The sequence below is a fragment of the Pelophylax lessonae genome (assembly GCF_965119305.1).
Source record: "Pelophylax lessonae genome assembly, chromosome: 4".
In the NCBI taxonomy this organism is placed as follows: Eukaryota; Metazoa; Chordata; class Amphibia; order Anura; family Ranidae; genus Pelophylax; species Pelophylax lessonae.
In genome coordinates this window covers 164,349,027-164,372,386 of record NC_138771.1, presented here as the reverse complement: position 1 = coordinate 164,372,386, position 23,360 = coordinate 164,349,027, and the positions used below count along the sequence as shown (strand labels likewise).

At 43.5% G+C, this 23,360-nt stretch overlaps 1 protein-coding gene across 1 annotated transcript in view; it reads right to left on the bottom strand.

The window, feature by feature from the left end:
- LOC309553312 (uncharacterized protein) overlaps positions 1-18,716 on the bottom strand; it is a 177,413-nt gene extending 158,697 nt beyond the window's left edge. The window contains exons 1-4 of the mRNA XM_082254340.1: positions 18,605-18,716; positions 16,534-16,711; positions 15,653-15,685; positions 13,309-13,419 (exon numbers count right to left, since the gene is read on the bottom strand). Of these exons, the coding sequence (XP_082110466.1) occupies positions 13,309-13,419; positions 15,653-15,685; positions 16,534-16,703 (314 nt within the window). The 5' untranslated portion in view covers positions 16,704-16,711; positions 18,605-18,716. The remainder of the gene's footprint in view (positions 1-13,308; positions 13,420-15,652; positions 15,686-16,533; positions 16,712-18,604) is intronic.
- Positions 18,717-23,360: the final 4,644 nt, after the last annotated feature.

Below are 23,360 nucleotides of genomic sequence, written 5' to 3'. Positions count from 1 at the left end.
ACACATACATACGTACATATATCCACACACATATACACACACACACACACATACATACACACACATACATATATAAATGCACATATGCACACACATACATACATACATACATACAAATACATACATACACACACATACATGCATACACATACACACACACACACACACACACACACATACATACACACATACACACAAACACACACACATACAGTACATATATAGATACACATAAACACACACATACATACACACACACACACACATACAGTACACACACATACATACACACACACATACAGTACACACATACATGCATACATATACATAGATACATACATAAATGCACATAGAAAGCCTTTTTTTAAAACGGAGAGAGAGAGGATTGTACCTTCCTGTAACTTCCTGCCGGGTATTGCACTGTAGGGGGAGGCAGAGAGCACAGCACACACTGCTTTCACTTTCCCATGGGAGACCAGCTTCCTCGATGCCGAATTACAGTTCGGCTGAGGAACAAGGAGCTCCGGTCTCAGCTGCGGTTGCCGCTCCTCATATCTATACATACAGGGGGCCCTCTCAGGCCCCCTGCAGCATGGGGCCCGGTGGCCATGGCGACCCCTGCGACCCCTGTACGTCCGCCCCTGCCCTTGGTCTGTTGTAGCACGTCACACCAGGGGAGGACACGCAAACAACAAACGTTGGGCAGAGATATTTACCTGTATGGTCATCAGAGCAGTGCATATTGAAGTTATTGAATCTATGGACACTTCAAGCTTAATAAATACCCTCAGGCACTTCATCGCTATTCGAGGCCCTGTAAAACACATCCGCTCAGACAGAGGCACTAACTTTGTTGGAGCAGCCAGGGAACTGCAAATTCCTTCTAACATGGACACCAAAGGGGTAGAGAGATACCTCAGAGACCAGGGTTGTTCATGGACTTTAAACCCACCTCACTCCTCTCACATGGGTGGAGCATGGGAAAGAATGATAGGCATAGCCCGCAGAATTCTGGACTCTATCTTTCTTTAAATGGAGACTTCAAGACTTACCCACGAGAGCCTGGTAACCTTCATGGCAGAAGTCTCAGCCATCATCAACGCCATACCTCTAACTCCAGTCTCAAATGACCCAGATGAGCCTATTTTGCTCACACCAGCAGCACTCCTTACACAGAAAACTGGAGTGATCAGTGCCCCCTACGGAAACTTCACCACTAAGGACTTGTACTTGCGCCAGTGGAGACAAGTGCAAAGTCTGGCAAATACCTTCTGGGACAGGTGGAGGAAGCAATATCTCTCTACCTTACAGCCATGTACTAAATGGCAAGATAACAAACCCAACTTGAAAAGGGGAGATCTTGTTCTTGTCAAAGACTGTCAGTCTCAAAGGAATGAAGGGCCTTTGGGTCTCATCACTAACACCTTTCCAAGTGAGGATGGGAAGGTCAGGAAAGTAGAAGTCAAAATCTATAAAAACAAGGAGACCAAGTTGTTCCTCAGACCAGTTTCTGAACTGATCTTGCTGTTATCATCTGAGGAATAAATAGTGGTATCTGATGATCCCAGACGGGGAGTGTCATGCCTTCAGCTTGGAAGTAATTAATGTTAGTGGAACTTGCAATGCCAATATTGCCCACAAGATGCCACTGTGACATAGACTGTTGTACAGCACTTTATGGTATTTCCTGTTCTCTATTGTTGGATATTAGTTCCACCCCTCTCTGAGAAAATCTCCATTTTAGAACACCTTGTGGACACAGCCAGACAGCATCTGAGATTCCTGTGGGAAGATTCCTGAACCCCTCTCGGAAGCATCGCTGGTATGCTCAGAACTGTTGGTTATATACTCAATGCATATATTGTTTATGTTTGTACACTGATTGTATGCTTATCTGTTTATTTACAGTTTCACCTGACTATTCACAATCCTATTCGCATATCCATCTGACTTGTAACCTGTTCATGTGACCACTATTCTTTCACTGGAATAAAGCCTTAAGTTACAAAAGGACTGGTTATTGCAGGATTAAAGGTTTAGCTGTATGTTGAGCTGCACACGCCTGGGGCATACGTGTAGTGAGAACAGAACAATGCTTGTTTTTTCTACTTTTTCTTTTTTCAAATTATATAATGCAGAATAAAAGTCTCCAAAGGATTTCGCTATTTGTTTAGGCAATAATACTTTTTTGCCCTTAGGAGAGTTAATATGAGGGATGTGTCTTTTTAACTCCTGTTCTTTAACTGCTCTGGCTAACATTCTTCCGCATTTATTCCCAGACTCATATCCTGCTCTTCGACTTCTCTGGAGGTCTGCCTTGGCTTTGTATTGCATTAAATCTGTTATTTGTATACGTATTTCATTCATTCTTCTTTCCAGTTCTACAGATATTTTTCGTTTATGAACTATTTCTATTTCCTGTAACTCGCTCAACAATGCATCTAGTTGTTTCTTCCATTCTTTTTTCAACCGAGATCCATGTTTTATCAATACCCCTCTAATCACTGTTTTATGCGCCTCCCATAGAATTCCTGCGTCACATTCGAATATGTCATTTGTTTGGAAATACCATTGGATTTCTTTCTGAACGCCCTCCTTCACCTCTGGGATCTGAAGCAAACTTTCATTCAATCTCCAAAATCTATTCGCATATTTCTCTCTTTCTGAAAGTGAGTAGCACATCACTATCGGAGCATGATCCGACCATGTAATGCTACCCACCTCCGTTTTTATCACTGATTGCAGCTGTCTATGGGGAACTAAAAATTGATCTATTCTGGAGTATTTTTTATGTATTGTTGAATAATATGTATAGTCTTTTTCTCCCTGGTGTTGTAAACGCCATACATCCATCAATTGATGTTTGTGCAGTATCTGAGTTACTTTTTTCTTATTTTGGGGGACACCGATGATATTCCGGAGGAGGTGTCAATACTTGGATTTATCGGGATATTTAAATCTCCCCCTAATAATATTTGCCCTTCTCCAAATTCAATTCATACAGGCCCCAAAAGTTCTAGAAAGAAAAATATCCTGATTTACATTAGGTGTGTAGATCGAGCCAATGGTGACTTTAACTCCCTCTAAGAGTCCTTTTATTGTGCATTTCACCTCCGCACTACCTGTCACAGTTTCAGAGGCCCCCCCCCCCCCCCACACACACAAATTACCCCATTTTGCAAAGTAGACACTCCAAGCTATTTGCTAAGAGGCATGGTGAGTAGGGTTGAGCGGACACCTAGATGTCCGTGTTCGACGGGTTCGGCCGAACTTTAAAAAAAAGTCTGGGTCCGTGTCCCGGACTTTTACCGAACTTTTCCCGGACACCGAACCCCATTGAAGTCAATGGGGACCCGAACTTTAAGGCACTAAAATGGCTCTAAAACACCAAAGGAAAGGGCTAGAGTGCTGCAAATGGCAGCAAAACGTAATTAAGAGCATGGCAAGTGCTCTGCAAACAAATGTGGATAGGGAAATAACTTAAAACAACAAAAAAAAACAGAAAAATAAAACAATGTTCTTCTTCATCTCTGAAGGACGAGGCCCATATGGAGTAGGAGGGAGGTTGAGGTGGTGGTGGATGTGGCGGTGACATAGGCATGCGCACAGGGTGTGCCGGGTGTGCCTGGGCACACCCTAATCACCTAGGGCACATAGCATTGCCAGTGAGGAGATGGGAAAGATCTCCCTCGGACCTGCTCTGCTCTATTTCTCTTTGCCTACAGGTACATGGCCCCGATACATTACTCTCCCTGCTGGCAAACACATGCATGTGTATTTCAACTTTGGGGTGCACACCTTAATGCAATAGGCTGCGCACACCTATGGGTGGTGTAGGTGGAAGCGGCGGTGGAGGAGGACCAGGGCCGGATTAAGAGCATCATGGGCTTGGTGCTGAGGATTTTGAAGGGCCTTAAGGGCCGTGCCTTGCCATGCACCCAGAGGAGGAAGGGTGCAGCCATGCATGCCTAATTCAACATGGGATGCTGTCTCTGAAGCCCATAAACACATCCATGCATCGCCAACTGTCCCTCCTTGTCCGGCCTTCGCGCTGTGTGGGGAGGTTCTGAGGGTGCTGCCTGGGGAAGCGAGCATAGAAGCCAGACTTCTGTGTTTACAAGTGACAGAAGAGCGGTAACAGTGAATATGGCCAACCCGGGGCCTATATAAAAGGTAGGGGCCTGGAGCTGCAGCTCCAATAGCCCCTACGTTAATCTGGCCCTGAGGAGGAGGACGAGGTAGCCAACACTGCTTCTTTTCACAAATTTTAAATGAGGGTACACCCCAAAAGAGTGAGAAAGAGCAAAAATGGAACAATGGGTGGGTAAGGTCGGTATCCATTGCTATTCTGCACAAGGTACGGAAAAGTCCCGTGGGATCCATGCCTGGTTCATTTTAATGAACGTGAGCTTGTCCACATTGTCTCTGGACAGGCGGCTGCGCTTGTCTGTTATAACGCCCCCAGCCGTGCTAAATACCCGTTCAGATAATACACTGGCTGCAGGGCACGCCAGCACCTCCAAGGCGTAAAGGGCAAGCTCAGGCCATGTGCCCAATTTGGAGACCCAGAAGTTGAAGGGGGCAGACCCCTCATTCACTACATGTAGGCATGTGCACACATACTGCTCCACCATGTTGGTAAAATGCTGCCTCCTGCTAAGACGTTCCATCTGAGCTGCTGGTGCTGCTGTTTGTTGTGGCGTGCTGACAAAGCTTTTCCACATTTCGGCCATGCTAACCCTGCCTTCTGAGGTGCTGGCGGTGCCCTGGTTGCGTTGGCGACCTCCTCCTCCTCCTCCTCTGCCTTGTGCTTCCACTGCGGCCCCGCTGTCAGATGGGAATGCCAGCAGCATGGCGTCTACCAGCGTGCGCTTGTACTCGCGCATCTTGCGATCGCGCTCCAGTGAGTGAATTAAGGACGGTACGTTGTCCTTGTAACGGGGATCCAGCAGCGTGGCCACCCAGTAATCAGCACAAGTTAGAATGTGGGCAACTCGGCGGTCGTTGTGGAGACACTGCAGCATGTAATCGCTCATGTGTGCCAGGCTGCCCAGAGGAAACAAAAGGCTGTCCTCTGTGGGAGGTGTATCGTCCGTGTCCTCTGTATCCCCCCAGCCACGCACCAGTGATGGCCATGAGCTGGCCTGGGTGCCACCCTGCTGTGAACATGGTTCCATCTCCTCCTCCAGCTCCTCCTCCTCCTCATCCTCCTCATCCTCCAGAACTGTGCCCCTGCTGGACAATTGTGTCCCTGGCGTTTGTGTGTGCAGGAACCCACCCTCGGAGCCCCTTGCGAATGACTGCCCTGAAAGCCTTGGAAATGTTACCTCTTCATCCTCCTCCTCCTCCTCCTCATCCTGTGCCACATCCTCTTCCATCATCGCCCGAATTGTTTTTTCAAGGAGGCATAGAAGTGGGATAGTTAAGCTGAGAACGGCGTCATTGCCACTGGCCATGTTGGTGGAGTACTCAAAACAGCGCAACAAGGCACACAGGTCTCGCATGGAGGCCCAGTTATTGGTGGTGAAGTGGTGCTGTTCTGCAGAGTGACTCACGCGTGCGTGCTGCAGCTGAAACTCCACTATGGCCTGCTGCTGCTCGCACAGTCTTTCCAGCATGTGCAAGGTGGAGTTCCACCTTGTGGGCACGTCACATATGAGGCGGTGAGCGGGAAGGCCGAAGTTACGCTGCAGCGCTGCCAGGCGAGCAGCAGCAGGGTGAGAACGCCGAAAGTGCGCACAAACGGCCCACACTTTCTGCAGCAGCTCTGACATATCGGGGTAGTTTTTAAGGAACCTCTGCACCACCAAATTCAGCACATGCGCCAGGCAAGGGATGTGCGTCAAACCGGCTAGGCCCAGAGCTGCTATGAGATTTCTCCCGTTATCGCACACCACCAGGCCGGGCTTGAGGCTCGCTGGCAGCAACCACTCATTTGTCTGCTGTTCCATGCTCCTCCACAACTCCTGCGCGGTGTGTGGTTTGTCCCCCAAACAGGCAAGTTGTAAAACTGCTTGCTGTCGTTTACCCCTGGCCGTGCTGAAGTTGGTGGTGAAGGTGTTACGCTGTCCGGATGAGGAGGCGGTAGAGGATGAGGAAGCGGAGTAGGAGGAGTTAGGAACAGGAGGCAAACTGAAGCGCCCTGCAATCCTCGGTGGTGGAAGGACATGCGCCAAATTGCTATCCGCCTCAGGCCCATCCGCCACTGCATTTACCCAGTGTGCCGTTAGGGAGATATAACGCCCCTGACCGTGCTTACTGGTCCACGTATCGGTAGTTAGGTGGACCTTGGCACAGATGGCGTTGCGCAGTGCACAACTGATTTTTTCCCCCACTTGGTTGTGCAGGGAAGGGATGGCTTGCCTGGAAAAGTAGTGGCGGCTGGGCACGATTTACTGTGGGACAGCCACCGACATAAGGTTTTTAAAACTGTGCGTCTCCACCAGACGGAATGACAGCATTTCAAAGGCCAATAATTTTGAAATGCTGGCATTCAGGGCCAGGGATCGCGGGTGGGTAGGGGGGTACTTCCTCTTCCTCTCAAGTGTTTGGGAGATGGAAAGCTGAACGCTTCCACGGGACATTGTGGAGATGGTTGTTGGTGACCCAGGTGGTGGTGTTGCTGACAGATCGTCTGTTTGCGGGGTGGCAGGTGCCGGTATCACTACAGATGTGGCTGGAGCGGCCGAGACTGCAGCAGAAGAGGAAGCAGGATGAGCCAGAGACGTTTCTTGGTTTTGAAGGTGTGTACTCCACTGCAGCTCGTGCTTTGCACTTAGATGCCTGATCATGCAGGTTGTGCTCAGGATGAGAAGGTTTATGCCTCGCTTCAAGCTCTGATTGCACAGGGTGCAAACCACTCATGTCCTGTCATCAGCACATTTTCTAAAGAACTTCCACGCTAGAGAACTCCTTTGAGCTGACTTTGGTGCGCTCGTTCCCTTGCTGCGTTGGGCAGTAGCGGGCGTAGTGTCTAGGGCACGGCCGCTCCGCTTCTGCACCCTGCTCCCTCTTCTGCTGTGCTGGTGGCTCTGTGCGACCACCGCCTCTTCCTCTAAACTTCCTCAGGTCACCTGCATGACGTTCATTCCATGTGGGGTCGAGGACCTCATCGTCCTCCACATCATCTTCCACCCAGTCTTCACCCCTGCCCTCCTTGTCGGTCTCCACAATGCTGAACGCCGCAGCAGTTGGCACCTGCGTTTCGTCATCATCGGAGACGTGCTGCGATGATCCTTGCATGTACTCATCTTGAGAAATAAGTGGTTGGGCATCGCTGCACTCAATCTCTTCCACTTCTGGGGCAGGGCTAGGTGGATGGCCCTGGGAAACCCTGCTGACAGAGTCATCAAAAAGAAGAAGAGACTGCTGTATGGCTTGGGGCTCAGACTGCTTGCCTGATTTGCAAGGGGGTGAGGTGAAAGACGGTTGGACATCGGCTGCAGGTGCCAACTGTGACCTTTCTGCAGTAGACTGGGTGGGAGACAATGTGAAGGAACTGGAGGCACTGTCAGCAGCAAACCAATCTACTATCGCCTCCACTTGTTCTGGCCTCATCACTTCTAGGGGCGTATGATGCCCTACCAAATACTGATGCAGGTTCTGTCGCCTACTCACACTTGAGGAAGGTGTTTCACTTGTGCGTGTAGCTGACACAGATCGACCACGTCCTCTCCTTGGAACAGGAGCTCTACCAGCAGCACCACGACCCAGGCCACGGCCCTTATTTGACGGTCTCCTCATATTTCTGTAATTTAAGATCTTGCCCTAGAAAGGTTTTTATTGAATAGCGGAATAGGAAATATGATCCAAAAAAGTGTATGTATCTCGCACGTACAAAACCACACTAGGCCCCAATTACTATTGTTTCTACCCCTAAAAGGATGGATGAGGAGTAGGAGGAGTATGGAACAGACAGCACCCTCAAATCTTCAGAAGTATGAGATGAACCTCAAAAACTTGGAAAGGTGGATCTCACACGTACCGACACAGACTATCCCGCAATTCAATTGATCCTCAAAGGTTTTTATAGAATAGCGGAATAGGAAATATGATCAAAAAAAGTGTATGTATCTCGCACGTACACCACCACACTAGGCCCCAATTACTATTGTTTGTACCCCTAAAAGGATGGTTGAGCAGTAGGAGGAGGAGTATGGAACAGGCAGCACCCTCAAATCTTCAGAAGTATGAGATGAACCCCAAAAACTTGGAAAGGTGGATCTCACACGTACCGACACAGACTATCACGCAATTTAATTGATCCCCAAAGGTTTTAATTGAATAGCGGAATAGAAAATATGATCAAAAAGAAAGTGTATGTATCTCACACGTACACCACCACACTAGGCCCCAATTACTATTGTTTGTACCCCTAAAAGGATGGTTGAGCAGTAGGAGGAGGAGTATGGAACAGGCAGCACCCTCAAATCTTCAGAAGTATGAGATGAACCCCAAAAACTTGGAAAGGTGGGTCTCACACGTACCGACACAGACTATCACGCAATTTAATTGATCCCCAAAGGATTTAATTGAATAGCGGAATAGAAAATATGATCAAAAAGAAAGTGTATGTATCTCACACGTACACCACCACACTAGGCCCCAATTACTATTGTTTGTACCCCTAAAAGGATGGTTGAGCAGTAGGAGGAGGAGTATGGAACAGGCAGCACCCTCAAATCTTCAGAAGTATGAGATGAACCCCAAAAACTTGGAAAGGTGGATCTCACACGTACCGACACAGACTATCACGCAATTTAATTGATCCCCAAAGGTTTTAATTGAATAGCGGAATAGAAAATATGATCAAAAAGAAAGTGTATGTATCTCACACGTACACCACCACACTAGGCCCCAATTACTATTGTTTGTACCCCTAAAAGGATGGTTGAGCAGTAGGAGGAGGAGTATGGAACAGGCAGCACCCTCAAATCTTCAGAAGTATGAGATTGTGTTCACTGTACCCCACAAAGATTGTGTTCACTGCACCCCACAAAGATTGTGTTCACTGCACCTCAAAAAGGATTTTGTTCACTGCACCCCACAAAGATTGTGTTCACTGCACCCTAAAAGGATTTTGTTCACTGCACCCCAAAAATATTGTGTTCACTGTACCCCCCAAAGTTTGTGTTCACTGCACTCCACAAAGATTCTGTTCCCTGTACCCCACAAAGATTGTGTTCACTGCACCCCACAAAGGATTTTGTTCACTGCACCCCAAAAAGATTGTGTTCACTGCACTCCAAAAAGGATGTTGTTCACTGCACCCCAAAAAGGATTTTGTTCACTGCACCCCAAAAAGATAGTGTTCACTGCACCCCACAAAGATTGTGTTCACTGCACCCCACAAAGGATTTTGTTCACTGCACCCCAAAAAGATTGTGTTCACTGTACCCCCCAAAGATTGTGTTCACTGCAACCCACAAAGGATTTTGTTCACTGCACCCCAAAAAGATTGTGTTCACTGTACCCCCCAAAGATTGTGTTCACTGCACCCCACAAAGATTCTGTTCACTGTACCCCACAAAGATTGTGTTCACTGCACCCCACAAAGGATTTTGTTCACTGCACCCCAAAAAGATTGTGTTCACTGCACCCCAAAAAGGATGTTGTTCACTGCACCCCAAAAAGGATTTTGTTCACTGCACCCCGAAAAGATTGTGTTCACTGCACCCCACAAAGATTGTGTTCACTGCACCCCACAAAGGATTTTGTTCACTGCACCCCAAAAAGATTGTGTTCACTGTACCCCCCAAAGATTGTGTTCACTGCACCCCACAAAGGATTTTGTTCACTGCACCCCAAAAAGATTGTGTTCACTGTACCCCCCAAAGATTGTGTTCACTGCACCCCACAAAGATTCTGTTCACTGTACCCCACAAAGATTGTGTTCACTGCACCCCACAAAGGATTTTGTTCACTGCACCCCAAAAAGATTGTGTTCACTGCACCCCAAAAAGGATTTTGTTCACTGCACCCCAAAAAGGATGTTGTTCACTGCACCCCAAAAAGGATTTTGTTCTCTGCACCCCACAAAGATTGTGTTCACTGCACCCCACAAAGGATTTTGTTCACTGCACCCCAAAAAGATTGTGTTCACTGCACCCCAAAAAGGATTTTGTTCACTGCACCCCAAAAAGGATGTTGTTCACTGCACCCCAAAAAGGATTTTGTTCACTCCACCCCAAAAAGATTGTGTTCACTGCACCCCACAAAGATTGTGTTCACTGCACCCCAAAAAGGATTTTGTTCACTGCACCCCAAAAAGATTGTGTTCACTGTACCCCCCAAAGATTGTGTTCACTGCACCCCACAAAGATTGTGTTCACTGTACCCCACAAAGATTGTGTTCACTGCACCCCACAAAGGATTTTGTTCACTGCACCCCAAAAAGATTGTGTTCACTGCACCCCAAAAAGGATGTTGTTCACTGCACCCCAAAAAGGATTTTGTTCACTGCACCCCAAAAAGATTTTGTTCACTGCACCCCAAAAAGGACGTTGTTCACTGCACCCCAAAAAGATTGTGTTCACTGCAGCCCAAAAAGATTGTGTTCACTGCAGCTCACACACAGAAAAATGGATGTGGATCACTGACACCTGCCTATCTCCTATCCCACACCACACAGCAATATCGATTGTAGTTTGTAGAACACAGTTTCCCTAAAATTCAGCAGCAGCCTCTCCCTAACAGGATTGAGAAGAGATCGTAGATCGGGACTAAGTGCAGACCCCACACAGCAATATCGATTGTAGTTTGTAGAACACTCTGACCCTAAAATTCAGCAGCAGCCTCTCCCTAACAGGATTGAGAAGAGATCGTAGATCAGGATTGAGTGCAGACCCCACCCCCCACACAGCAATATCGATTGTAGTTTGTAGAAGACACTGACCCTATAATTCAGCAGACTCTATCCCTAAAATGCCTACAACTCGCCCTGCCTAAACACTCCGACCTGTCCCTCAATTCTATCCGGACACAAATGGTTTTTTCCTGCCTGTCTTTCCCTAATCAGCAGCCAGCACGTTGATGTGTGCTCTGTCCCTGATCTAAGCAGCAGAATGAAGACGCTGCGGCTGCCTGGAACTTATAAAGACTTGGTCACATGCTTCAGACGGCCAATCACAGCTACTGAGACATTTGCAGGCATGGCTGGGATGGCTTAAGGCACACCAGTTAAACGATTGTTGATTGGCTGTTGAAAGCCCGCCATGAAAAGAGCGCCAAAGCATGCAAAACCCGGAAATAAAACGACCGAACACGGATTTTTACCCGAACATACAGTAAAGTGTCCGTGTCCGTGTTCGGGTACAAAAAATCCAATTATTCGGTACGAACACGAATAATACAGTCCGTGTTCGCTCAACACTAATGGTGAGTCCATGGAATATTTAATATTTTGCCACAAGTTTCGGGAAAATTATTATTATTTTTTTTTGTTTTTTTACACAAAGTTGTCAGCAAATGATATATTGCTGACACATGCCATGGGTATATGTGAAATGACACCCCAAAATACATTCTGCTGCTTCTCCTCAGTACAGGGATACCCCATGTGTGAGACTTTTTGGCAGTCTAGCCACATACAGGACCCCGAAAACCAATCACCCTATCAGGCTTTCTAAGGGCGTAAATTGTTGATTTTTGTCAATTTGTCAATTCAGGAGTCTCAACATTATTGGCTGCATACCCCTTATGGCTCAGTGACTTAAAAAGCAGTTAGGCAAGGTCAAAGATGCTGGGGTGTACCTAGAGAATTTGGCACCCAGGGCGGATCCTATATCTTGTACCCCCTAGACGGGCAGGCAACGCACTGCACATCAACGTGTCATCAAGTGATGTCGCGTGTAGCGCCTCCGCGCACTGCAGCCCGGAAACCAAAAGAAGCCTCCTCCCTCTGCTCTCTGCCAGGCCCCTCCTCCTCCTCCTCTGCAAAAACGACGTGACTGACCTGAGGCGCCAGACAGAAGTACATGTAACTGGCAGTGGCATGCTTACTATGTGCTACTGCCAGTGGTGTCACTAGGGTTGGTGTCACCAGGTGCAGTAAAACATGGTGTAACCCCCCCAAAAAATGATTTTCCTGTTTTCTGAAAGTGCGTCAAAGATGCAACATGCGGGACTTTTGGTACAGAAAAAAACGTGCAACCTAATAGAAATCTATAGGACTAAAGCTATAACTGCAGGTAAAATGTAGGAAGACCCCCTTTACATTACACAACCCCCTACCTCTGGACCCCTTCACATTACACAGCCCCAATACCTCTGGACCACATTTACATTACACAGCCCCCATAACTCTGGACCCCTTCACATTTCACAGCCCCCATACCTCTGGACCCCTTTACAATTCACAGCCGCTGCACTTCTGTACCCCTTTACATTTCACGGCCCCCCATGGACCCCTTTACATTACACAGCCCCCCATGGACCCCTTTACATTACATAGCCCCCCATAAACCTCTTTACATTACACAGCTCCCCTCACACCTCTGAACCCTTTTACATTACACAGCCCCCATGGGCCCCATTCCATTATACAGCCCCCCATGGACCCCTTTACATTACACAGCCCCCCCATGGACCTCTTTACATTGCACAGCCCCCTCCTGCGTCCCTTTACATTACACAGCCAGCCCCCTCCCCCATGGGCCCCTTTACATTATACAGCCCCCCAATGGACGCCTTTACATTATACAGCCCCCATGGAACCCTTTACATTACACAGCCCTTCCCAGCACTCCCCTTCCTACCTTATTAGGGCATGCAGGGCGGGAGACACAGGAGAGCAGAGCAGGAGGCACTGAAGCAGAATGGGAGAGAGAGAAACAGCAGCCCCGACTAAAAAGCGGGAACTGCCGGAGTTAACTTTGCAGTGCCCGCTGTTCATTCAGCGCTGCTGATTCTCTCTCTTGTTCTGCTCCAGTGCCCCCTGCTCTGCTCTCCTGTGTTAGTGAGCGGTGGAGGCAGTCTGGCGGCCAGCCCTGGGTGTCAACCCTTAGGTAGGTGTCATCCTGGTGCTTACTGGCACCCCCCAATGTGTCCAACCGCCCTCTCCCCCATCCTGCCCGCCCTGTTGGTATGCCACTGCAAAGATGACAATAAATTTGGATTTTTTTACACTCAGATTGTAGCCTGGACAAGGTCAGTAAGATGTTTAAGCTGCAGTATGGTTTTAAAAGTCTTCTAGCCTAACAATATGATTTCACATTGTGCTAATGTCAAACAAATTTGCTTTGCTGTAAATCAAAACAAAAAAAAAAGCCTTTGCTGTATCACACATTTTTGGCATATTGAAATTGTTACCTGTGCAGGAGATTGAAGGAAGTATTGAGCTCCATAAGGTTTTCAAGGTGATGGAAACTGTCAGGCTGTAATTCAACCAACTCATTTAGAGATAAATCAAGCTTAAGGATTCTAAAAAAAGAAATCAGCATGTAATTTTTGACTTGTTTGTCCTTTTTTGATATACTAGCAAAAAAAATACAAAATATAAAAAAATACTTTTTTGGAAAAAAAAAAAATACTTTATTTTAAGTAAAAAGACTTTCACCACGCTTTATACTGAAAGCATAATGTTAATATTACTATAATTAGTAGATATCTTCATTTTTCTTGCATTTATAGTAATACTAGCTGTTCAAAAATCAGCCTTAAAGCAGGAAAAACATTTTATTTTCTATATATTTTTGCCTTTAAAATATTTAGAACGTGACATACTTTTGGAAGACAATATTACAAAAGAAACTCTTATGTTCCTCTTTCCCTTGACAATATATGTATTGCTTTGTATATGGGGTAACCAGCTACAAGAACTTAAGTGGTTAGATACATGTTAAAAATAAATAAAAGCCGTTTCCCTGTCTATGCAAAGTTGTCTATTACCCTGCCTGGAATGCTATTGTTGTGTTTATTCTCATTTACTACTTACTCTGCTTGTCTTTGGAATTTGTTCTTGATCTCCTGCTTTTGGGTTTTAACTCATCTTGTCTTCTGACTTTTGCTTCCGGTTTTCCATGGTGACAACTTGACTTGATTCTGCTTTATGCCTTCTGTCAATCATGTGTCCTAGCCCTCTGCCTAATACTTTACCCTACTACATTTTTGGACTGCTTTTGGACATATGACAATACTTAAGGTAGTGTCTACTCCATTTTATTCTCTTAATATACTCTTCCTCTTAATATTGTTTTGCTATACTTTAGATTTTTATCTCTAGATATACAACATACATTTTAAGCTACTGATGAATGGACAAAGGTCCATGAAACGTGTCGAGCCTACATTAACTCAGACATTTTATTCAAGTTTGACATATTTAAAGACTGTGAGCCTAAAGATGATTTCATATGGAATCTGTTTATTATGTTTGATCTGTTACGGTGTATTGATTATCATTTATTATGAATTGTATATGTTATTACATGGTACTTCTCTGTAGGTGTCCTTGTTACTTGCATATGTGATTTATTTAAATAAATTAACATGTCTAGTTGACCTCATTTAAAGTCCCACATTTTGGTCTGTTTCTACATGTATACATTTAGGGATGGAGGCAATTAGACATTCAACTTAGATATACAACGTGGCAGATCATACCTTGTTTGTCCTAAGATTTCTCTCATTTATACCTGTGGGCTGAATGAAAGAAATCAGTAGATTTCCCCTTTGATGTCAAACAGTGTGGATGAAGGAATCTCCCCTGCTGGCTATTGTGTTTTAACATCTTCTGTCACAGCTGTTAGAATATCTGCTTGGCCAAGAATTTTCTGTCCTGCTCCGTCGATTATTGAATTTAAGAGCCAACAGAGCCATCCACAGCTCAAATTTAAGATTCAGCAGGAATTAGACAAAAATCAATATGGGCAGCATTAGAGGACTGCCCTTCCCCACTTGTTGGTGACAAAAAGGAAAATCATGATGGACAAAAATATATCATGCAAAATTAAAAGCTCTACCCAAAGCAAAACTAAACCCACTGATTTAATTGTTTGCCCAAAACATGGCATGGCGTGAATGATAAATGTCAGGGTTGCTTTTGCTGCCAACCGAGCTGTCAAACCCTCAAATGGCTGTTGGCATAACTGATCACATGTGCAGCACCATGGAAACAGCAGAGAGTGATTAACAATACAATGCATTCTAACAAAATGTAGTGGTCTGAAACAGAACTCTGTGCAAATACATTAACATCAACCTTTAATCCAGTTATAAGTTCATTAAAAAAAAAAAAATCTGAAATAAACTTTACAATACTGCTAGCATTTTATTACATCTTAAAAATGTTTCATTTTGCCAATTTGTAATCCTCACATCTGCGCCAGCGACATAGGGATTGATTTACTAAAACTGGAGAGTGCAAAATCTGTTGCAGCTCTGCATAGAAACCAATCACCTTCCAGTTTTTTTTTTTTTTTAAAGTGTAACTTTACCCATAACAACCTAAAAATAATGTTCTTTCGCAAGGAAAATACATTCCACATTAATAATTATGCTACCAAAATTAATGTGTGCATATATTCTGCTATACTGTATGATGTACCTAGTTGTATAAACCTTGCAATTTTACATTTGAGTGCAAACATTTCTTTTTTGTTTACTTGATGGTAATGGCATAGAAATGGCAAGGTTATTTAAAGGAAAAACTTACTTTTCAGGGAACAGTGTAACTGGAAACTTATCTCTGAAAAAAAAAAAAATTTTTATTAGTTATTTTCAATAGGAATATTAAACGTAAGTTAAATTTTTATCATATATTGGCCAAATTTGAGAAATACAACTTTTTAGCATCATAATCATATGGTTAAATAATAGTGGCCCAGAAGAAAAACAGTTCCCTATAGATATACATTGACTACTGTATCCGCAACAGAAGGAATATTCCTGACTAGTACCCCATGTCGCCAATAGAGGATGTTCTGCCATGACTGTCAGGGGCAAAGGGGCTCAGTGTGTTGGTCCTAAGGAAAGGATATCATCAGATATCTGATATCAGATATGGCAGAGGTTTCTCCTGGAAAGACACACGGAGACTCTTAGCCATCTTTCACGATGATCATGGCCCCTTAGGACTGGAAAAGACTTCCAAGTTAGTAGGAAATCATCGCAGACTGTGGAAAATTTAGCATTTCACTTGGAAATTAAGGTCCCAGAGTCTGGAGGAGAAATGGAGACAGAATCCAAGGTGCATGAGGTCAAGTGTGAAGTTTCCACAGTCAGTGATGATTTGGGGAGCCATGTCATCTGCTGGTGTTTGTCCACTGTGTTTTATCAAGTCCAAAGTCAGTGCAGCCCTCTACCAGGAAATTCTGAAGCACTGCATGCTTCCCTTTGCTGACCAAAAGTTGCAAAAGTTCCAGACCTAACAGACAAGAGGTATGCTTGTTGGAATAGTAGAATGTTCTTTATTACCTAAACTGTTAATGATCAACCGTCATCATCATGTGCAAAAAAAAGAAAAAAAAAGAAAACTCTCAACATTAACATTTTGAGTCTTTACCATCACTCTTTGTTGGACTGTAGAAAACCAACCTGGAGTCTAAAGATCCAAATTCAAAATCAAAAGCAAGGTCCTTTATTCTGGACATCTTTAAGGTAACACAGTAATAAGGTCCAGGCTCTACCACATTCCATGCTACTGGTAGATTATCCAATATGGTAGCTCGGTCTTCAACAAACTGGCGTTTAATCATATGCTCCATAGGAATAACTGTAAGAAAAATTATTTCTAAATTTGAATGTTTTAATCAATACATAAGAGTCAAAACAGCTTAAAGCTGAACCAAGGGATTAAAAATAAATAAACAAAAAATTGATAATGACCGTACTTCCAGTGAACAATGATATTTTAAATATATAAAAATAAAAAAAAGATAAAAAAAATATAAAATTGTGAAAAGCGAATCAAAGTGCTCAAAATTCTCAGTTAATGTTGCAAACGACACAATCCCCAATGTATTTGATCTCCTCCTAGACCATCCAAACCAAAGATATCACCCATGAACTTGTGGGTCCCTCCTCCACTGACATTCACATGCACAAAGCACTCACCAGATGGTTTTGACACCCATTACAGGTATTCAGAATCAGCATGAATGGTTTTCCATAAACATCCAGAACAGCCTGTCAGTATGGGTACAGATGCTCAGGGTACGATAAAAGTGAAAAAAAGAAATAGGCCTCTCATAGCGTTAAATGTTCAAACGATTTATTGAAGCAATAAAAATTACACTTACGACAGATGAATGTTCTCAGGCATTTAAAAAGCAGGGGACACTGCACTGCGCTCCACATGCGTTCCAAAAAGCGGAAGTGGCCTGTCACGTCTTAGTCCAACCCTACGCATTTTATCAGTATGTGTCTGACGTAATCAGGGGTCACAGTGCGGCGTCCCCTGCTTTTTAAATGCCTGAGAACAATTATCTGTCATAAGTGTAATTTTTATTGCTTCAAGGGGTTGTAAAGGTTTGGATTTTTTAAAACAAAAATAACAAACATGTTATACTTACCTGCTCTGTGGAAGGGCTTTGCACAGAGCAGCCCCGATCCTACTCTTCTAGGGTTCCCCGGCAGCACTTCTGGCTCCTCCTCTTTATCGGGTGCCCCTACGGAAAGCCGCTGTCCCTGGGGGCACCCGTGCAGGCGCTATCCCAAGTCCTGCTGCGTCCATTGACACAGACAGCTGGACTCTGCCCCGCTTCCTTGTCACTGGATTTGATTGACAGCAGTGGAGGCCAATGGCTCCTGCTGCTATCAATCTGTCCTATAAGATGAGAGCCAGCGGCTCAAGCTGCTGGGCTCATGCACGATGCTGGAACTAACAGGTTCAGGTAAGAACAAGGGGGGTCTGGGGGGAGCGCTGTAGCAAAGAAGGTTTTTCACCTTAATGCATAGAATGCATTAAGGTGGAAAAATTTGAGACTTTACAATCTGCATACAAACATGTAATATAACATGTAATATGTCTTAAAAAAACTAAAATGAAGGTGGAACTTTAGTTGCAGTGATTTTCCAGAGGAAAATTATGCCTCCCTTTCAAGATGATTCATGTAATAAATATTTTGGCTATGTATGACTGACTGATATTAAGTTGGTTACCTTACTGTAGTATTAGGCATCGCAACAAACCAATATACATCCTAACAGTAATGCCCCATACACACGTGCAGATTATCTGCAGACTTTTGTCTGCAGACTTACCTTTTCTATGTAGTGCAAAGGCCTGCCGGATTGCATACAAATTGAAAGTGTTTAGATTTGACCTCATATTATATGGTTTTGGTAAGTCTGCAGACAAAAGTCTGCAGATAATCTGCACGTGTGTATGGGGCATTAGGTGCAATATTGGTGTTGCAAAATTTACTTTGACTCAGATTTCATACTTTCATAAATGACAATTCCAAAAGCAACATAAAAATCTTCATCAGTAAATTTCAAATTGTTTTTTGTGATAAAATCAGATGTATAGAAACATAACTATACAGTGGAGTCTAGACATGAAAAACACCCCACATATCTTTGGTTCCCCTGAATGACAGCCATTTCATACAATTTACTCAATACTTTTATATAGTGTCAATTCTTTATAAAAGCCTTGGCTTACCTAAAACTGAAATGGAAACACAACTCAATCCGGAGTATCTTTTATGACGACCTGTATGCAGTTATAAGGTTTACTGTTGCTAGGAGTCATGGTACAACTGGGAGGGGATCTGCAAGATATAGCTAAGCTGTTAAATATTGACAAAGATTTCGCCACAAACCATAGGCTTAACTACTTGAAAGGAATATGTTTAACTAGTGAGTTCTGGTTTGGCAACTTTGTGTTGTACAGTCTGGATAACATACACACCAGCAACAAAATACAAGATATTAACACAGGGCAAGACTAATCCTAGAAGCCAGGTTGCCAATGGCCCCTTAAAATTACAGCTGCCCCTACCTTTTCAGGTTATCTCTAGTTGTTTTCAATGGAGATATCTCCAATAAAATCCAGTTGGCTTTTGGATTTGATATACTGGCTCCCAAATTCCATATTCATTTCCATCCCTACATTAACACCTATTAAGACCACAGAAACAGAAACCAAATACTAAGATGTGTGCAAGACTAAAAGCAACTTCAATTTACAGTACATTTTTTATTGGAAGCATAAAATCATCTAAAGTGGACCTTGCACTAAAATCTCAAGGTCCAATTAGTCAATGTGTTTCCCTTCCCCCAAGGCAAACATCTGCACAAAATAATCTTTAGGAAAAAAATGAAATAAGTATACTTACCTCATGAGAACCCACTCCTTCACATTTGAGCATGATCTCTGAGATTTGGGCTACTCTGCATTAACCATGATTTCATCAGAAAGGGGGGCATCACCTCTTGTAGTATAGAAGCCTGAGTTAAGTTTATGTAATTTTGCTTCTTTATTACTTTTATTGTTTGCGGGTGAGAATGCACAGGGAATAAACGGACCTGCAGTACAGAAGCCAGAGAGAAATTAGGTATATGGGAGGGGCGGGGGGAGGGTGCACAGTGAATAAGACTACATTTTAAAGGCAGAAGGTTTTTCATCTTAATGCATTCTTTGCATTAGAAAAAAAAACTTTCTGTGTGCAGCAGCCCCCCTATTCAGCTGCCCAGGACTCCCCTCCTCATTGGCTGAGACAGCAGCGTGGTGCGATTGGCCCCCACTGCTGTCAATCAAAGTCAGAAAGCCAATCAGAAGAGAGAGGGGGTGGGTTGCGGTTCTGTGTCTGAATGGACACAGGGAGCTGTGACCCAGCTCGAGCACCCCAATAGCAAATGATCAGTAGAGTCACACTATGTACATTGATGTTAGTGTGCAAACCAAATAAATATATAAATCAATTCATCACAATAGCTCTTCTATATTATTCTATGTATGAATGTGCTTTCTTATGTGCATAAATCAATAAATAAATACCTTGCGAATGTATTCGGCCCCCTTGAACTAAAGATATAAAACTGTAATTTTTTGTGAAGAATCAACAACAAGTGGGACACAATCATAAAGTGGAATGAAATTTATTGGATATTTCAAACAAATAAAAAACTGAAAAATTGGGCGTGCAAAATTATTCAGCCCCTTTACTTTCAGAGCAGCAAACTCTCTCCAGAAGTTCAGTGAGGATCTCTGAATGATCCAATGTTGACCTAAATGACTAATGATGATAAATAGAATCCACCTGTGTGTAATCAAGTCTCCGTATAAATGCACCTGCACTTTAATAGTTTCAGAGGTCAGTTTAAAGCGCAGAGAGCATCATGAAGAACAAGGAACACACCAGGCAGGTCCGAGATACTGTTGTGGAGAAGTTTAAAGCCGGATCTGGATACAAAAAGATTTCCCAAGCTTTAAACATCCCAAGGAGCACTGTGCAAGCGATAATATTGAAATGGAAGGAGTATCAGACCACTGCAAATCTACGAAGACCTGGCCATCCCTCTAAACTTTCAGCTCATACAAGGAGAAGACTGATCAGAGATGCAGCCAAGAGGCCCATGATCACTCTGGATCAACTGCAGAGCTCTACAGCTGAGGTGGGAGACTCTGTCCATAGGACAACAATCAGTCGTATACTGCATAAATCTGGCCTTTATGGAAGAGTGGCAAGAAGAAAGATCTCCATAAAAAGTGTTGTTTAAAGTTTGCCACAAGCCACCTGGGAGACACACCAAACATGTGGAAGAAGGTGCTCTGGTCAGATGAAACCAAAATTGAACTTTTTGGCAGCAATGCAAAACGTTATGTTTGGCGTACAAGCAACACAGCTCATCACCCTTAACACACCATCCCCACTGTCAAACATGGTGGTGGCAGCATCATGCTTTTCTTCAGCAGGGACAGGGAAGATGGTTAAAATTTATGGGAAGATGGATGGAGCCAAATACAGGACCATTCTGGAAGAAAACCTGATGGAGTCTGCAAAAGACCTGAGACTGGGACGGAGATTTGTCTTCCAAAAAGACAATGATCCAAAATATAAAGCAAAATCTACAATGGAATGGTTCACAAATAAACATATCCAGGTGTTAGAATGGCCAAGTCAAAGTCCAGACCTGAATCCAATCGAGAATCTGTGGAAAGAACTGAAAACTGCTGTTCACAAACGCTCTCCATCCAACCTCACTGAGCTCGAGCTGTTTTGCAAGGAGGAATGGGCAATAATTTCAGTCTCTCGATGTGCAAAACAGATAGAGACATACCCCAAGCGACTTACAGCTGTAATCGCAGCAAAAGGTGGTGCTACAAAGTATTAACTTAAGGGGGCTGAATAATTTTGCACGCCCAATTTTTAAGTTTTTTATTTGTTAAAAAAGTTTGAAATATCCAATAAATTTCGTTCCACTTCATGATTGTGTCCCACTTGTTGTTGATTCTTCACAAAAAATTACAGTTTTATATCTTTATGTTTGAAGCCTGAAATGTGGTAAAAGGCCAAAAAGTTCAAGGGGGCCGAATACTTTCGCAAGGCACTGTATATAAGAGACTTAATATTTAAATAGACAAGTAAAGTGTCCAGTGACTTCAATGAAATAAATAAATATTGAGAAAAGTGCATATAGTAGTTATAAACTGTGGTGCTGTGGAATGATGCCAAAGGCATATAAATAAAGTGCATATATAGTTGTGCATTAACTTAATTGATGATACATTGTGCCATATTATAAAACTTTAAATAAATTCCTTAAAAGTAATCTATAGTGCAAAAATAGTGTTGTGCACAGATAAAATCTAAAGAATAATAGTGTATAAATAAATTAAAGTGCCAGTGCTATTTAAAATATATTACTCCATTAGACAGTATAATTCATATAAGTGAATAAAAGTCCAATCAATTCAATTTTTTACAGTGCTTCAGTGTTAAAAAACGTGTTGATGTGCCAATAAGAACTCTGTATCCTCTAATCCCCCATGTTTTTTAACACTGAAGCACTGTAAAAAATTGAATGGATTAATATATTTTAAATAGCACTGGCACTTTAATTTATTTATACACTATTATTCTATATAGTAATATAGAAGAGCTATTGTGATGAATTGATTTATATATTTTTTTGGTTTGCACACTAACATCAATGTACAGTGCATTGCGAAAGTATTCGGCCCCCTTGAACTTTTCGACCTTTTGACACATTTCAGGCTTCAAACATAAAGATATAAAACTGTAATTTTTTGTGAAGAATCAATAACAAGTGGGACATAATCATGAAGTGGAACGAAATTTATTGGATATTTCAAACTTTGTTAACAAATAAAAAACTGAAAAATTGGGCGTGGAAAATTATTCAGCCCCCTTAAGTTAATACATTGTAGAGCCACCTTTTGCTGCAATTACAGTTGTAAGTCGCTTGGGGTATGTCTCTATCAGTTTTGCACATCGAGAGAATGACATTTTTGCCCATTCCTCCTTGCAAAACAGCTCGAGCTCAGTGAGGTTGGATGGAGAGCGTTTGTGAACAGCAGTTTTCAGTTCTTTCCACAGATTCTCGATTGGATTCAGGTCTGGACTTTGACTTGGCCATTCTAACACCTGGATATGTTTATTTGTGAACCATTCCATTGTAGATTTTGCTTTATGTTTTGGATCATTGTCTTGTTGGAAGACAAATCTCCGTCCCAGTCTCAGGTCTTTTGCAGACTCCATCAGGTTTTCTTCCAGAATGGTCCTGTATTTGGCTCCATCCATCTTCCCATAAATTTTAACCATCTTCCCTGTCCCTGCTGAAGAAAAGCATGATGCTGCCACCACCATGTTTGACAGTGGGGATGGTGTGTTCAGGGTGATGAGCTGTTCCATAAAGGCCAGATTTGTGCAGTATACGACTGATTGTTGTCCTATGGACAGAGTCTCCCACCTCAGCTGTAGAGCTCTGCAGTTGATCCAGAGTGATCATGGGCCTCTTGGCTGCATCTCTGATCAGTCTTCTCCTTGTATGAGCTGAAAGTTTAGAGGGATGGCCAGGTCTTCGTAGATTTGCAGTGGTCTGATACTCCTTCCATTTCAATATTATCGCTTGCACAGTGCTCCTTGTGATGTTTAAAGCTTGGGAAATCTTTTTGTATCCAAATCCAGCTTTAAACTTCTCCACAACAGTATCTCGGACCTGCCTGGTGTGTTCCTTGTTCTTCATGATGCTCTCTGCGCTTTAAACGGACCTCTGAAACTATCAAAGTGCAGGTGCATTTATACAGAGACTTGATTACACACAGGTGGATTCTATTTATCATCATTAGTCATTTAGGTCAACATTGGATCATTCAGAGATCCTCGCTGAACTTCTGGAGAGAGTTTGCTGCACTGAAAGTAAAGGGGCTGAATAATTTTGCACGCCCAATT